General features: G+C 39.6%; 1 protein-coding gene across 8 annotated transcripts in view; it reads right to left on the bottom strand.

Moving 5' to 3' along the window:
- The window catches only part of LOC107582179 (transcription factor COE3), a 97,913-nt gene that overhangs the window by 35,393 nt on the left and 44,586 nt on the right, over positions 1–17,934 (bottom strand). For all 8 annotated transcript variants that reach the window (XM_016267925.1, XM_016267923.1, XM_016267920.1 and 5 more), the window contains exon 7: positions 3,786–3,867. In XM_016267925.1, coding sequence (XP_016123411.1) covers positions 3,786–3,867 — 82 coding nt within the window. The remainder of the gene's footprint in view (positions 1–3,785; positions 3,868–17,934) is intronic.

Raw genomic sequence — 17,934 nt, forward strand, 5'->3', positions numbered from 1 at the left:
ATTTCTTTCTCCAAACGAAGCGCCGTGCAGGAATCAACTCTATATGTGTCAAACACTAAATCAAATTCGCTTAATGAAGGTGAAAAATGTTTAACATGGTCTTATTCTGGTCCTCGGTCGCAATAGGTCGTTGTATTTCTTTCTCCAAACGAAGCGCCGTGCAGGAATCAACTCTATATAAAGCACATTTAATTTCTCATTTGAAGAATATAATTAACCTTTGTAAGAAGGAGAGCCTCTTTTTTTCCTATTTAAAGGAGACACTTGGGCGGTTACATGAGTGCGCGTGTTAGATAAAGGACGAGAGGCTTGTCTGAGAAGAACTAGCCAAGCCCTTGTCAATCAAAGAGAGGCCTCCGTTTTGAAGCACTGTGGCTTTTTTTCACAAAAGGCTACAATTAGTGTTTAATCTGCCACTTAAGGTGAACAGAAATAAGCGGAGAGTCTCTCATCTGCTCCATCATCCATTAGCAGCCACTCAAATGCAGCCTCCGGCCCACAGATCGCTAGCTCACCCCATTACATTGATCTATAGATTTATTGATTAGCTGTTTTATCTTAATAGTCACAGCCTGAGTAAGGGCTGTGATGGAGAAGGGTGGCAGATCCTCAAAAGAAAAAGATAATTTGAGAAGAGACCCTCTGGTAGCAGATGAGGGGGTTTTCTTTGTTTTTGTTGATCTGTTTACTAAAGGGCTGCCCATACAGTTGCATTGAGAGAATTAGGCTTGTTTAGCATCTGAATGAGAAGAGGGGCCGGATGGGGTGGGCTGCCGTATTGTGGGGGGTCCGAGGTAGAAGTGGAGCAGTTACAATCTGGAATATTCCCTCTGTCACATTCACAATCAAGAGTCACGATAAGAATGATACTTGAGGCCTATTTACAACAAATAAGACGCAATTAATGTTCACAAACTACTTTATGCATTGCCGAATTGATTGAGAAGGATAACATTTGGATATTGAAATTAATTATTTAGCACTGAACCAACTGACAAAAAATCTGAATAAAAAATACAAATAATGAATAACATTTTAAAATGTAATAATTATCAATAAAAATCAATTGTAAAATAATTTTAAAAGTACATATAATTAAAAAAATCAATTTTGAATAAAAAAAAAGAAAAACGATAGATACAGTTTAAATTGTTTGGATACTGAAATCAATTAGTCAGCATCAAAACAATTTAAACAAAAATGTTAATTTATAATTTTTTTAATTTTATTAAATTAATTCATTTTATTTATTGTATCAATTATTACAAAAATGTAATACTAAATGAAGTAATAATGATAAATAAATATAAATAACAAGTAATAAATAAAACAAATTATTAGTTAAATAATATTAACCGTTGAACAAAATATAAATAATTATTTTAAATATAATTAAAAAACAAAATACTTCTTTGGAATAGGAAGAAAAACTAAGTGAATATAAAAAGCCGAAACTAATGGCAGTTACATTTTATTGAATTAGGTTCAGAAGCCTTTTTTGCATTAAATACAATTGTAAATGTCTGTCCTGTCAAAAAGAGATGGTGTGAATAGACCTCTAGATGTATACTTCTCTCAGGAAAAATAGAGGAAAAGACAGGACAGGAAAAAAAGAAAAAGAAAATGGAATGGCAAATGGGGGAAGACAGGGACCCCAAAAGCACGACCTTGCCATGAGATCATGGAGAAAGGAACATGAGTGAAATTTATTCTGGAGGTGGCATTTAGCTTAGCAGAGCAGAGTTTAAGGGTTAGTGCTGGAGGAGAGGTGTCTTGTTAATGGACTCTGCTCACAGACTGACAGGCATCACGGCTTTGGGTCATTTGTCTCACAGGCTGCCTTTGGTTGGAATTGTCTGCTGATTATGATTTCAAAAAAGTGATGCTGTCATAAGCTCTCCCCGCAGGGTTGTTTAAATTATTTGGAGTAAAAACAGCAGAATGTGGAGTGTAGAAGGGAATGTTTTGGTTGTGAAGGGTGATATTTCCTTGAAGGAAGTTTTGAGGAGATAAGAACAGATTCCATAGGCAGCGATTGGTGGAGAAGAGAGAAGTCAGAGTGAATGAACGAACAGAAACGAGTGCTCTTTGAAGATACAGTGGCATTAGTATGGCTCTCCATACACACACACACCTAATCCAGGTGCTGAGGCAGAGAAGTGTAAAAAGGTTGAAAACCCAGACATGCTGTTACAGCGAGAGAAAGAGAGGTCCAGTGACTTTATTGTGGGGAGGCACATCCGCGGTGACGGATGTTTCTTTTACTCGGCGTGCAGACAGAAAGGACACTTCCTCTCTCGCCGGCTCTGACCTTCTGCTCTGGAAGCATGGATCAATATCAGTGAAGACACTTGACGTTCCAAAGCATGAAAAATGAAAGTTGTGCAAACGGCTGCACCACTGCTGCCCACTCGACAATACATCTATATAACCACAAGTATATAAACACACATCCTCGCAGCACTGGGTTAAGCGGAGCTGTCACACACACACACACACACGTAATGAAGTCCAAGGCTGAGGCCTTTCTGTGTACTTTATCTAATAATGCCTTCTGTGATTGAATGGGAACACATAGAAATAGAGGTATATAAATTAATGAAAGTAGTGTAGATATATATAGTGCAGATACATTTGTGGAGCATAGACCTTTACATAAGAAAATAAGTATAGAGTGATGGATAGAATTGTAGAATGACAGACAGACAGAGATAGATAGATAGATAGATAGATAGATAGATAGATAGATAGATAGATAGATAGATAGATAGATAGATAGATAGATAGATAGATAGATAGACTGAATGATAGGATGATAGAATGACATATAACATTTTTAAAACCAAAGCAGAAGTTTTCATAGACATTGCAATTAGCAGTAGAAACTTGTTGGTGGTACTTAGTTTTTGTTGTTTTTCCAGAGTCTTAACTGAGATTTTGAGGTGTTTACTAACTTAAAATCAAGCAGAAAAAAAGGCTGTTATCATTCTGTGGATAATTCAAGAAAAAACATACTTCTGGACTCTGGGACCTAAAGCGAATCCTTGTCATTTCCACAACAAAATGCTGTTTTATCAGCAGTAGTCATGGATTTGAAAGCAGACATAAAAGACATGAGGCTTAGAGCACCAGAAGCTGTAAATCACATCCCTGTAAAAGCATCCATTTCCCCTTGAGATAGCAAGCTAGGAGTGGTGCAATGGTGTGACCAGGTCACAGGCTAGAAGATGACCTTAATGCAATCCTTCAAAATGCTCCACTGGTCCAAAACTACATCCCCAAATGAAATTCCTATTTGATTACTATTGTAGTAAAAATGCCAAACCTCGTCCCTGTCCAGTGTTAAGGGGCAACCTCCGCTTTTTAAGTAATGTGCCATAATAACAGGGATCTTTAGGTACTACCGGCAGTAGGGCATTTATCTGATATTTACACACCATAATAGATAGATAGATAGATAGATAGATAGATATAGTGCAGATACATTTGTGGAGCATCGACCTTTACATAAGAAAATATGTATAGAGCAATAGATAGAATTGTAGACAGACAGACAGACAGACAGACAGACAGACAGACAGAATAGATAGATAGATAGATACTGAAGATTTATTTTTATGTGCATAACATTTGGAATGTGCTTCAGCAGAATTGTAGAATCGAAGCATCTCTGGAGGAGACGTTTAAATATATCCATCAAGCGATACACCATACAGCTACCCCAGCAAGCGACCTGTTTTCACATTAGAATGTGTGTGTGTGTGGAGAGAAAAAGAAAACATTACCTGGAATCTGCGCATGTCCCGTGGGTTTCCTGCATTCTTCAGGCAGTTCTGATTACACTTGAGGAAGAATTTCAAAAAGAATCTGCAAGAGAAGACAAAGAGAGGGAAAACTCCACGTTAGACAATCAATCCAGCACAAAACCGGGAGAAAACTGGCAGGGAACAAATCGATAGCACAAAACACAAACGTAGACTTCATAGCAGAGCAAGTCCAGGACGTCCTCATACAACACGACTGGCACAAAAGCGCGATCAAACCGACAGCTGGATTCACCTTGTTTCTAGATAATTCCCCTCAGAGTAATGATCATTAGTGTTTTGTTCCTCACCCACCCACGACCTCCCTGTCTCTCTGTTTATCTGTTTTTCAGTCTGTCCGTGTGGCTGACGCATCCAAATCCCACAGTTCCCCACAGAACCCATCTGCCCGTCACTGACAGGAAGTCAGTTAATATTCCGCCCCCCTCTTTCCTCCCCTGTTCTACCCTGTAATTAAGGCTTAACGTGCTCAATGGGGAGGTAAACCAGCACACCTGAGCCCTGCTCATCACAGACGAGGACCGGCGAACGGGGTAGGAGACCTAACGAGGTGAGAGCGGCCCGCAAACTTACAGTCCTGTTAGACAATTAGACACACCCTGCCACCACGACAACAGCACCCGGTAATTATTGCGCAAATTACTAACTGCATAATCTGTTCGGCAAATGTCATGTGCGCACGAGAGTCAAAGAAGGTCCCATCGGACGGGCCCTCGCACACGCGCACCTCAAGAACTAAAACCTGGTGTTTTTAAGAGGTAAAGAGACACTTCAAGAGTCCTTCAAGAGAAGGGAGATGGATAAGAGGGCTTACATGACGAGGAAGTTGAAGGCTCGTACAGCTGGTGCCACACTCCTTGCATAACAGGAAGTGGTTTGTTAAAGAGGAGGACCACTTGTAAAAAAAAAATATGGGAGAAGTTGCAATGGAAGTCAGAAGAGCCGACTGAGTTTTTGATAAATCGTTTTTTAAAGCCGTTTGTTTGCAGCAATAGAGGGGAAAAAACAAAATAGATGGATAGAACTATAGACAGATATATGGATGGATGGATGGAAGGAACAATAGATAGATAAAACCATAGGTAGATGGTTGGATTGAATGATAAAAATATGGATTGATGGTTGGATGGAATGATAAAACTATGGATGGATGGATGGATGGATGGATAGACAGAACCACAGATAGATAGATAGATAGATAGATAGATAGATAGATAGATAGATTTGACATATGCATATTCAATTTTGACAAACAGTTTTGGAAATTTTTGTCTGACCTATTGGAAAACACCAATATGGTCGCAGAGTGAGCTAACTTTTCTTAAAAGGGGCCACGGTTCATCCAGAAATATCCAGCATGTGGGAAATTTGTCTTTGTATATGGATGTCCATGTCCACCAATATTTACCTCAGCGTTTCAACCCTTGAGAGGCAATACGTACGGCGTAAAGGTCCCTCGTTCTCGCTTGCGTCCACGCTACTGTGTCATGCATTGCAGATTGTGTTCAGTGTTGAGTTAACACATGTATTTCACTAGGTAAACAGTGTGTGTATGCAGGATGAAGTCTCTCATTCGGACTCTCCGATGGGACCGCGAGCCGAGCAATATATCATTGTGTGAAATGACATCTGTAACCCTGAACACCCCTCCACTTCCAATTCTCATTTATATACAGTCACCCTTTCCTCCCGACAGAGAGGGAATGTTTAGGATTGAGACAGATTGAGGAAAAGTCGGAGAAAGGCGAAGCAAGGGCCCCGAAGGTGGCCTTGGTAGTTTCAGAAAAATTTTTGTGACCGGCGTCAATAAAAAGTGAATTTCAGCATTGCTAGGGTAGGCGTAAAGAAAGATGGCAGTCATAACGGCCAGAAGAGGCCAAAAACGCGTCTGCCGTCATTAAAGCATTAAAGCTTTAATTGTGTACAGTGTGTGTATGGTAGTTGTTGGACAGGCCATTATCAGAATGAGTATTACGAGCTGTAATTCGCGGCCCTTGTCTTTATTTCCCCATAGAGCTGTAATGTTTCACAGCAGGTATCGGAGTAAATCAAGCCTGAAATATAGCCTTTATTTACCTCTCTCACTCGCTATCTCTCTCACACTTGTTTTTTTTCCTCACTCTATAGCCACAAACAAATGGCTTCACACACATGTACACAGGTGGACACACTTGTGCTAACTCAAAGATTATTGCAAAGCACCCATTCGGAGGTTTGAAAGTGAGATGGACCGCATCAATTTCAATAGATACAGCAAAAACATGAAGAACCCTAGAGGTACATAATAAAACTCGGAATGCATTTCAAGTACATTTACAATGTGAGCTGTGGTACAAAAATAAAAATACATGTGTATATATATATATACTGTATATATATATGGTCATGTGAACAGTGCAGGTTTCAGTCCATCTCCAACAATTTCCTGTCATTCTATTGTAAATGACATAAAAAAATGAAATCACCTATTATAGCCAAACATGTTTACAATTAATGTCAAAGAAAATCACTAAATTAGATTAATTATAAACGAAATTGCAGGGTATTATCACCAACAGGCAAACGTATAAAAGCGTTCAAAAACACACACGCTCTCATTAAGACTGTGTTCAGCGGTTGCGCGCATTCGCTTGGGGTCTGTTTACCTCCGAGTTTGATTAAGTGAATTTCCGCTGCTTTCTGAGCACAATGATATTCAGCTGCTGTCCACAACAGCACCGTAATTTCATCTGAATTAGAGCAGTTTCACTTCTGCATGGGGATTGAGTAAATTAGTCCTTTGTGAAAAGGCAAGCAATTACAGCCACACGGTTTTCTCTCCCTTTTGCTCTCTCTAAATGACTCCAGAACTTTGCGGCGATGTTCGCGACCGTCGGAAATAAAGAAGGCAGTTAAATAGTCATTTAATGGAATATCAAGGAGAACGCAGCATTAGATGCTGGCAACGGAGAGCAAGGAAGGGAAGAAAAAATTAACTGCAATTATGTTTGATTAAAGCTATCCTTCTCAATAATCAGCATTTGTGACAGGACACAGGACTCTGGTGGCCTATGGATGCCATGGAGATGTTGAGCAATATTAAGGCCAATAAAGGGATATTAGCATAGCTAATTATGGAAGAACTGTAGCAGCGAAAGGGGGCCTCTGTGTATTGTAACGTGCAAAATAATTGGCCGAAGCAGTTATCAATTACACAAGACACGAATTTGGTTTGTCGGAGGGGGAAAAAAAGCAAAACAGACGTGTTTAATTTCACATCAGAGACCCTTCTTCCCTCGCTTTTGTTCTTCACCGGAGGCATTCGACTGTTAGCTTCCACTGCAACTTGTCGACAAATCTGTGATAAAATGATCTGGCCGGCTGGCACGGAGTAATTAATACAACCTGTCCTTCACAGCTCTTTCTGACCAGAGGGGCCGAATCCTTATGATGGTGGCGGACGAGCGCATGTGAGAGTGAGAGAGAGAGAGAGCGAGAGCGAGAGAGAAAGAAGACGGGGGGCTTGTCGTTTGAAAGGACTTTGGCTTCACAGACTGAGGTAATTGAGAGGAAAAAAGAGGTACGTTTCAAGCACATCAGCTCAATAACAGCCTTTAGCTCTTATCTTAACCCAAACCATCATTGGATCGTTTTCCTGCCCTCATTCAAAGGAGAAGCCCCCCTCCCAGCCTCTCCTTCACACTAATCCCACTTCATTCAGCACAAAAGACGCAAAAACAAATAAATGCAGGGGGTGATGCTTCTGTCCCATAACCCTGGTCATAATTGTAAGGTTACTCTTGTACATCATCTTGAACTATCGATGCATTTTGCATCATCAATGAAAACTGTAGCAGGTTAACTACAGATGACAGCGATGACAAAAATTAACAATTTGAAAATCAGAGGAAAGTATTATTGCACTTTCATAACTCAGATTTTATGTATATCTTAAAATTACTGACAAAATAAAGAGTAAATTGTTGAATTAAAATAAGAGTATCAATCTTCACTGAAAAAAAGGGTGCACGCTGTAAATGATTTTCTTAAGTTGTAAATGAAACCACGATTATTGAAGTACTTTTCACAAGAAAACACCATTACATTTCATGTTTAATTCAGTGTGCTACTTGACACGTTCAGAAATGTACTAGCAGATTCTTAGTGAAAACTGCTTCTACATCAAATTCTATTCACATACTTTGAAAATTTTTCACTCAGAAATTGCTAGTAAATTTCACAAATAATTACAAAATAACAGCAAGTAACACATTTAATTAAACATCACATTTTAAAGTAGAAAGACTTAGCAATAGTATTTAGAAATATACTCACAAATAGTATTTTTTCTGTAAATCATAATCTGTTTTATTTACATATTTCTCTATATACTCTATATAGAGTATGTATACTGTATATACTGTTTTATACACTAATATATATGTATATATATATATATATATATATATATATATATAGGAGAATGATCTAGGAGAAATATCTGAGATATTAAAAAGATCTTAATTTCTTTCATATGGGACAAAACTAAAATCTAGCAAGCTCTAATACCACATGTCGAAATATTTGTCAGTTCCATAAATTATCGTATTGTGTTTGTTTTGTTGTCTAATGTTGTCGATTTAGACAAAAGATTGGAAAAAACCTGCGACTGCTTTTCTTCCTGTCGTCCCAAGACAGATGAGTGGATGTAAGGAGAGGTAAAGAAATACAATGGCAGATGGGAGTGTGTATGTGTGTGTGTGAGCGGTCAGTGTGGACACTAATTGCTGCTCAGGCGTTAATGGTTAGGGCACAGCTGTGTGACTCTGCTGAGTATTGATCACCAAGCAACTTTAGCTGATCAGACCCCAGCCAGCCAGACAATACAGAACACACACACACTTACAAGAGTACATTCTGCTGATTTCAGGTCCAGAAGCTGAGACGGTACACAGGTCAATACAGATCGCATTTCCAAAATGCACAAGCTCCTTGTGTCAGCTCTGGCTTCTGATTGGCTGATGGGTCTGATTGTGTCTGATTGGTCCGTGGGTGCATCTCATTTGACAGAGAGACATTTTTCAAAACCTTTAACCTCAAGTATTGAACTTTGGTGAGTAACTCGTCTACACCATTTCTGGTGTGCGATTTCTTTTCTAAGCGATCAGACAAACTTTACACTTGGCAGACAATAAAACAAGCATAAAAATACCACAGACATTCACTTAAGGAGGAACCTGAGGAGCCCAAAATATCATAGAAACTTGAAGTTGGCACCAAGCAGCCACCGCCACAGACAAGCGCAGCTGAAATCTACTTAATAAAATGTAAAAATATAAGTATTAAAAATGCTCTCTTTAATTAAACAGGTTTAAATATGTTCAATTCAGGATTCAAGTGTTACTGAAAGAAGTGACCTGAACACGCAAAGTTGTTGAAGAGACATAATTTGGTATGTTTGAACATATCTGAGCATCTGTCTAAACATATTTATGCCAGAAGTGTTTTTGGGACGTGTTCCTGTCGTGTGTGTGCATGTGTGTGTGTGTTTTCTCCCTCAGGCAGACTCCTGTACCAGACCCAGACTGGTGTGCACATTCTCTCCTCCTTTCTCTCTCGCTCTCTCTATTCATCCTCTCCTCCATAGTTTTTCCTAATGTGTAACATGCCTCTGACATTATTTCCCCAACAGATCACTGCTTCTGTCAATCACAGCATTTTGTCTTAGACTGGGGCCTCATTAAACACTCTCTCTCTCTCTGTCGCCCTCCTCCATTCACCATCCTTTACCATTCCCTCTCTTTCTCCCCTTAGACCACTTTTTTTTCTGGTTTAGGTGTATAAAAGCCTCTTGTGGAGGTTCACCATTGCAAATCAGGCCTCTTGTGCCCCTTATTCAATAACAGGGTGTTATGTGAGATAATATATACATCAAATAAATTTAGTAAAAGACAAGAACAGAAAACAAATCTACATTGTTAGCATTATAATTAACAAAAACTCCTTGTTTTAAGCTAGTTACAGTTTTTATTTAATAATTAAATTATAATGTAATAATTGTAGTTATTAAAAAGTAGTAATAATAGTAAATACATTAAATATTTAAAAATGATATTTACAAGCATGCACATATTAATTGTGCTGCATATTTAATTATTTTTTTTATTTTTTTAAACAAAAAATGCAAAACTTTATTGCTCATATGATAACTCAACAAAATCCCTTCAGCAATGTTTAAGCTATAGCTAAATGCACACATAAAAAAAAATAACAATTATAACTTAATAATAATATATACAGATTATTAATATTATTAAATACAAATAAAAAAATTTAAAACATCACTTATTTCATAATGAATTGTATTTGTTAAATATTTAAACAATTTAAAGCAGCTTGTGATGGCACAAAGACACTATATCAAATTATTTAAATATACTGGATAAAATATCCTCTGGAAACATCACATTAATAAATTGCTATAGCAAGTTATGTAGTAAAATAGTGAATTACGTCATCATTCAGCTCTCGAGTCAATGGAAATGCAGGTCAGTTCTGAAAGAGCTCCACAAATCCCCCGTCCCGAGAACCAGCACTATTTCTGTCGAAAAAGGGTAGTAGGCTATGCATGTTTTACCTCTCTTGCTCTTTCCATCCCAACGTTCAGCTCTTTGATGTTGGGATACAGGCTCAAGTTTCCTCGGGAGGAGGTGAGGGGCAGAAAAGGAGCGGGGGGGGGAGGGGGTCTGTGGTGGTAGGTTTCAATATGGCTTCTGATTGGTTGAAGATTGACCACACATGGCCAAGGATGTCTTTACCTTCTGACCTAATGCTCACTCGCTAACATCGCTATTTTGTTTGTTTCTTTGTTTGTTGTGTCTCCATTCTACTCCAGACGTCTCCTTGTGTGTTCATTACGCTTTCTCGACTCTCTCTCCTTCCCCATCTAAAATTCATACATTCCCACATTCTTTCAAGACAGCCCTAATTAGGAACTGTCATCTTTGCCGATTTTAATTATTAATTAAAAACAGGAAGGAGAGAGGAGTGAAAAAAGCACATTTCAAATCAGGCCATGGAGGAACACACACACACACGCGGCTTTGCCTGATGTCTGAAGGCTGTGGTCTCAGCGATGCTGATTAAAAACATATTAAAACATTATAAATGATTAATGTGGATCCAGTTCTGAGTGGCAGTTATTGGTTTTAACACAGGTAATGCAGCCTAATGACACAGGCACATGTGAACCCTTCGTCCATGTCATTATTCCTGCATGTCAACAACCACACAGAGAAAAAGAGAGAGAGAGAGAGAGAGAGAGAGAGAGAGAGAGAGAGAGAGAGGGGACATGCTGTTACATCAGAGCGTTTTCAAGTCATCCATCAGCTCGCCGTAGCGCAATCAGAGACTCTGAGGGGCTGTTACGTGCCCCCAGACAGGCGGCGGGTGATCGGCGCTAATAGATTTCCATAATGGACATGAGCAGAGGATGTGCGGGTCACTTTGCAGAAGCTTCGCTTCAGTTTAGAGCCTGGAAGTGAGTCCGTCACCAAAATAACACCAACGAATGCTAAGCTGGGAGGGACCTCAAAGAAAACAATCAGAAATGAGATCTCTTTAATATCTAATTTAAATCCATTCCACTAAATTGCAATGAGATTGAATGGAGAACAAACTGTGATTATGCTTAATCTCATATGTCTCCTCTACAATTTAGGATCTCAAAAATGCCTCAAACCGTTCTCATATATAATAAATGAACAACCTAGAGGAAAGTTTTATTGCTCATGTGTTGCTCAGGGAGCTCAAGAGTTTGATCATCAAGTACCAAATTTGTTTTTAGCTGAGATTTCATCTTAAATTCTATATATGTGAGATTTACCAACCTAGAGCAAAGTTTTACTTAGGTCTCAACTTTGTTTCTGTTAAAACTCTTAAAAATAAAGGTGCTTCAAAAGGTTCTTCAAGCGATGCCATAGAAGAACCTTTTTTGGTTCCACAAAGCACCATTCAGTCAAAGGTTATTTAAAGAACCATCTCTTTCTTACCTTTTTGTAATCTGAAGAACCTACTTTCGCCACAAAGAACCTTTTGTGAAACAGAAAGGTTCTTCAGATGTTAAAGGTTCTTTATGGAACCATTTAGACAAAAAGGTTCTTCTATGGCATCGTGGAGCACCTTTATTTTTAAGAGTGTAGGAGAAATAATAAATAGACAAAATGTATGGCAAATCTGAGGACAGACTGAGATACTGTTGAGATTTCTTCTTAAACTCTACATATGTGAGATTACTGGGGCCTTTTTTCATACTACACTCATACGCACTAAATGATCAACCTTGAGAAAAGATGCATTGCTCACTGGTTGCTCTTTCGTTGCTCAATTAATGGATTTTCACTGAAGTATCAACTGTTTCTGCTAAAACTTCTTAGGAGGGATACAAATAGATGTCTGGCAATTCTGAGATCTCTTCTTAAACTCTGCATATGTAAAACTACTGGGGTCTGTTTCTAAGGAGATTGATGCAAAAATCTTTATTTGATCTCTAGTTAATCTCATTGCTGTCCAATAATGTCATGAGCTATGAAAGAGCGTCTGAACAGTAAAATCATCAAAAGAGAAGAGCAAATAAAGTGGTTGTTACAAGCAACGTACATCATTTTATTCCTAATGTATAATATATGTTTCCAAAGTGAATACGAGTGAAGTAGTTACCACACATGAAAAAAAGACAACGACAGACAGGGAAGCATGCATAGAGAGAGAGGGTAAAGGTGCATTAGTGCTACCCGGTGCACCGTACTGCAAGAGCGAGGGGTCAGTCATTAAGAGACAGAAGGGCAAATGCAAGAGCTAAAACAGCAGAGCGGGTGAAATGAAATAACAAATGAAGAGAAGCCGGATTAGGTGCCGTGCTGTCCAGAAATGACGTGAGTGCCATATTTGTGAAACAATAATGCGGCTGGCAGCACGGATCCTTGTTCCTGATTCATCTATGGCCGTATGGCGTAGCTTTGTCAGTCTGCGCGTGGTATAAATTATTCAGTCTGAGAGATGGCAATTACAGAACCCTGCACAACCAAAATGAATATTTTATAAGGACTAAAACTGCACCGGAATGAATCATACACACACACACACTGAGAGTGTGTTTGTACATGGCAGGACCAGAGGCCTTTGGTGCTTTCATATTGTTGACTGAAATCCAGAGAATTCTAATAAGCAAATATATTAGAGGTTTACATTGTCACCGTTTTGCCGGCCGTGCCTGTGGACAGATCCCAGGAAAAGGGATTCTGCCTTGGAAACTCGGAAATCCTCAATCTGAAAGGAAATGCCATTCCTTTCATTTTAAAATACATGATGATTAAAGCAGCACTTGAAATTGAAATGGAACATCATTCACAACCTATTTTACTTCCGTAATCTGATATTTAAGAGCGAATGGGATATTCAAAGAGAAACCAATTTAGTCAGAAACTTGATTTCGTTAATCAGGAACTGATTAGATCGTTAAAATTGCGGCCCACATTTTGATGCAAGATTATGAACACAAATATTTGTACATTCGAAATACCATGCACTAATGAATCATGCAAAATAACCGCGGGAATGTGCATTAAGAAAGCAAATATAGTCGATTTCATGCTGATGTATTTTAATATCTGCACGGTTTTAAAAAAACATTGTTTATTAATGCAGAGAAACGCTGTCTTGTTTTGACCCCTGTGAATGTGCTCTTCATCTCTTGCCAACAAGAAAGAGAGCAAGTGAGCGAGAAAGATGGAAAAGAGGTAAAAAAAGACAGAGAGAAACACACTGAAAGGCTAATGGAGGCGGATTATACTGCCAGCCTTCCCGAAGCATCGTCTGATAAAGGTTTTGTCTGTTGAGTTTCCTGCAAAAGTCCAGCTTTATAATGCTGAAACAAAAAATAACATTGTTCTTTAGGCTTGCAGGAGCAAAGCAACCTGCTTGAATGGGCATTGTGTTAACAGAGGCAGTGATACCTAAAGCCTTTGTACAGCAGAGGCAGGTCAGGCCTATGACATCAGTGCGACACAAGCAGGCCTCTGTGCGGCCCGCTCCAGCAGGAGCTCAGCATGGTGGGAAAATACGTCAGGAGAAAGCTTTTTTTTTTGAGCACTCTCTCTCTCTCTCTCTCTCTCTCTCTCTCTCACACACACACACACACATTCATGATGATGGGACACACACACACAGAGGCCAACACATATGGGGGCTTTTTTTTTAAATCACACCCAAAATAACATTTTAATGCTCAAGAGGATGCTTTTTTATAGTTCAGGAGATGTAACTGAACTCTTGAAGTATAATCATTGTCTTTCCTGAAATTACATGAGAAAGGAATAATGTAACAAGAAATGTTTGAGTTCATACTGAAATATTTTGAGTGCAGTTTGAGACATTGCAGAGATCTCATCTGAAACACTGCTTTTCTGTAGATAAAAAAAAAACGTTATTTCCTTTCAATTTGATCTAAATTACTGTCTAGTAGAAACAGTTGCTATATTAAATAGTTTTTTTTCCCTAGGTGACAACAATGCAAATTTTATTGCTCAGAAGTTGCTCTTTTATGTATCATGAAACTTAACTAAGAACTCCATGAAGTTTAAACATTCCATGAGAAAAAAAAATTTTATGAAATGAAAAAGAAAAAATGTAGAACTCCATGAAGTATTGACATTGTCTAATCTAAAATTCCATAAAAAATAATAATGCTGGAAGAAATAATTTTTTTAAACACATTCTTGGAGCACAAACCTGAGCACAGTTTGATATATTGCTGAGATATCTTCTAAAACTCTGACGGTTTTATGTGGGATAAAAATCTTCTGGATTTCCTCTCCAGTTGTTCTCATTACTGTCTACGAGAAACAACTGATATATTAAAGGGGTCCTATTATGCTTTTTCACTTTTTTAATTTTAGTCAGTGTGTAGTGTGTATGTTTGGGCATAAAAAAGATCTAGAAAGTTACAAATCTCAAAGTCCACTCCAAAGGGAGATATTTAGTTTTTTTTAAATCCCTTTTCAAGAACTACAACGAACGACTCGTTTGGACTACAGCGTTTGTTTTCCGGGCTTTGTGAAATCACAAAGCGGCTCATTGGAATATCATTACAAGGAAATCCCGCCTACAGAAATTGGAATGGTTGGGGGGTGGGGAGGGGCGAGGTTGTGGTTAGAACGCTTGGTTGAGTGAGCGCATCAGACGAGACGACGAAGAAGAAATGATGCTGCAGAGTTTGGCAGAGAGAGAAGAAGAAGCTGCTGTGCTGTAGCTTCAAATTTTCGGCATGTCTAGAACAATTCTTACAAGTATAACACGACGTAGCTGGGCGCTGCGGACAGACGCCGAACGGCGCCGCCGGTGTGCCTACACTCAGAAAATAATGTATTCAAATTTTAAAGACGTGACGCGACGCTGCGCTTCTCGTCCGGTGCGCGGCCGCCTAAAACGCTGTTTTTTTTCACCTCCATGCCCAAACGTCTTTGTTTGGGCTTCCGAAAGCGGATGACGTCAGGAAACAGTGGTTGCAATTTATTTTTAACTCTGTTCCTGAGCATTATAACCCCAATTTGCTATTGTGTGCTGGACAATTTACTGAGGACAGCTTCCACAACATGAGGGAGTACAGTGCCGGATTCGCCCAAAAGTTTTTGTTGAATGACAGAGCAAGGGGACGTGGCAGTACTGAAACACCGTCTAAGCTGTTCGCCAATCACAATGCACTGGGACAGCTAACCAATCACAACACATTTTGTTTTTCGGAAGGCGGACCTTCATCAAAGCCGGAACTAATCGAGCCGTTTGTGCCAGCCTGGAGAGAAAGGTATTTTAATAATGTAAATTATGTGAAAAATAATGCATTTTTCGAACCACCAAGCATGAGAGCATGTTCTAGTACACCCCCAAAACAAAATCAAGACTTTGTAAAAGAGCATAATAGGACCCCTTTAAACAAATTCAAAGTTATGATTTTTCTCTCCTAGGTGACCCAAATGCAGTTTTATTGCTCATAAGTTGCTCTTTCATTGCTGCCGGAACTTATAGGAGTTCTCATTTATGGATCATTTTAGCATCAACTTTGTCTCAGATGAGTCTCCTAAAGAAATCTTGCCAAACCTTAACATAGTTTTAGGTCGAACAATTTGCTCTCTATTTAGCCTCACTGATGTCATTATTTGATGTCAAGGCATTAAAGAGATATCTTTTTTTCTTTCATGTCTGACCCACTACCTTCACATAAAATGCACATTTAAGCAGCAGCAGATGAAGTACGAGTTCTGTGAGGAAGTGGCGAGATGACAGAATCCGACTCATATGCTTTAAAAGCAAACGGGCGGGAGAGGGAATGACAAAGTGCTCGCAGCACAGCGGGATAAATGGTCTGAAGTGGAGTGAAATACAGACAGGGAAGGAAGCGGAGAAGGAGACATGCATTCCAAAGCTGCTGTCCCTCTGATGGCTGTTACCCTGCCCCAACAGACCGAACATCAGCTTTTCTCGTGCACGCAGGAGAACTCTCAGTTTACCCAGAGACAGGTCTCAGACTACAACGCTGGGTCCCATCTGCATGCTTGCAGATTAAGCATTCAATTTGTTCCCCGATAGGCCACGAGTCCCGCCACTTACCATACAAATGGAAAAAAGAAAAGAAAAAACACGTCAGACTTGCGTCTCCGCCTCCGTCCCCCAGTAGCCTTCTATTGCTGCAATATTTACTTCAGGGGAATTGCGACACGTGGCGTATTTATCTTCATGAAAAATGAGCATCTGAAATTGAAATCACCTTTTGAATGGGGCGCAGATACAGCCCGCCGCTAATATGCTTCATGAACTATAAAATGTAGTCACACGGTACGGCTGTATTACTGCCGAGAGTTTAGCTCACGCTCGCGCACACACATCAGGCAAATTTTCCCCGTGTTAAGCTGCCGCGAGCTCCGGCAGTTGATTCAGTGTGATAGTCATTACGCTTACATGACGGTACAAGTCAGCCCTGTCAGATTTATGCCCCTCTCCTCCGTTTCTGCTTTAATCTCACCCTCAGTAAGCTATTTGCACTTGCTGCCTCACGCAGGCAAATTGAAATAGGGTGCAAATTTGCGGGTCTTAAATCTGAACAAGTACAGACACATATTTTTCACCTGCCTTCCCTCATTTTCTCACAAGTAAACACAATACGCGTCCTCCGTCATGCATTTATGCCTCCAAAAAGATTTGTCTTTCTTCTTCTCGTTCCCGCTTTCTCACTTTCTCTCCACCTGCGTGGCAAAAAAAAATAATACGCTGCTAAACAGCTGTCGGCTAAATCCATGAATGCTTGCGTAACTCGACAGAAAACAACATTTCCTCTTTAAAAATAAATAAATATCATAAATCTCGCTGATTGGAATTTGCATGGCAATTATGCTTTCTGAAACACACAGTGCAATGTAGCGTGAATCCCCTCTTAAAGAAATTAGGGTGATGATGGTGCCGGTTTGGGAAGTGAAATACAAAACAGGTGTTATGAATGAGAGCGCAGGTATATTTCCCCAAACGCTGGGTGACATTTAGCGGACGGGAAGGTTTACGCCGGAACTGGTGTACGGTGGGGTCTAAAAGTCCTCCAGGTCCGGCTTTAGCTTTAAGATCTAAGGTGGGCCGTGGGATTCTCATGGTGGGCCGAGGTGTCATTCGAAACAAGGAAAACTGCAGAAAGTGGTTTTTAATAAAGCAATACAAAGAAAAGGATATTTCAACCTCAAACTTTTCACTCAAACCTTATAATGAAAATTCCATCAAAATGCTCAAAATAATGCTAAATATAAGCATTTTTGCACTATGGCACCCACTGTAGATCTAGACTGCTCTTGAGCGAGTGGATATAGATGTAGAGGCGCTAGACTGGCTGATGTGGTGATGGTACAGATATATGGGGCCCAGGCTTTGGCCTTTGACAGCGGTAAAGCAGGAAGTCGGCACGGGGTGAGTCTGATGTGTGACCTTCGGCCTCTGCAGCTGTTCCGCGGAGTGATTTATCTTAATACGCATCCGTCTCTCAGTCAAGTACACCCTGACCCAGGGCTGCTCGGTGCCACCACAAAACACTTATTTC

Source organism: Sinocyclocheilus grahami, unplaced genomic scaffold (assembly GCF_001515645.1).
Source record: "Sinocyclocheilus grahami isolate Dianchi unplaced genomic scaffold, SAMN03320097.WGS_v1.1 scaffold41.1, whole genome shotgun sequence".
Lineage (NCBI taxonomy): Eukaryota > Metazoa > Chordata > Actinopteri > Cypriniformes > Cyprinidae > Sinocyclocheilus > Sinocyclocheilus grahami.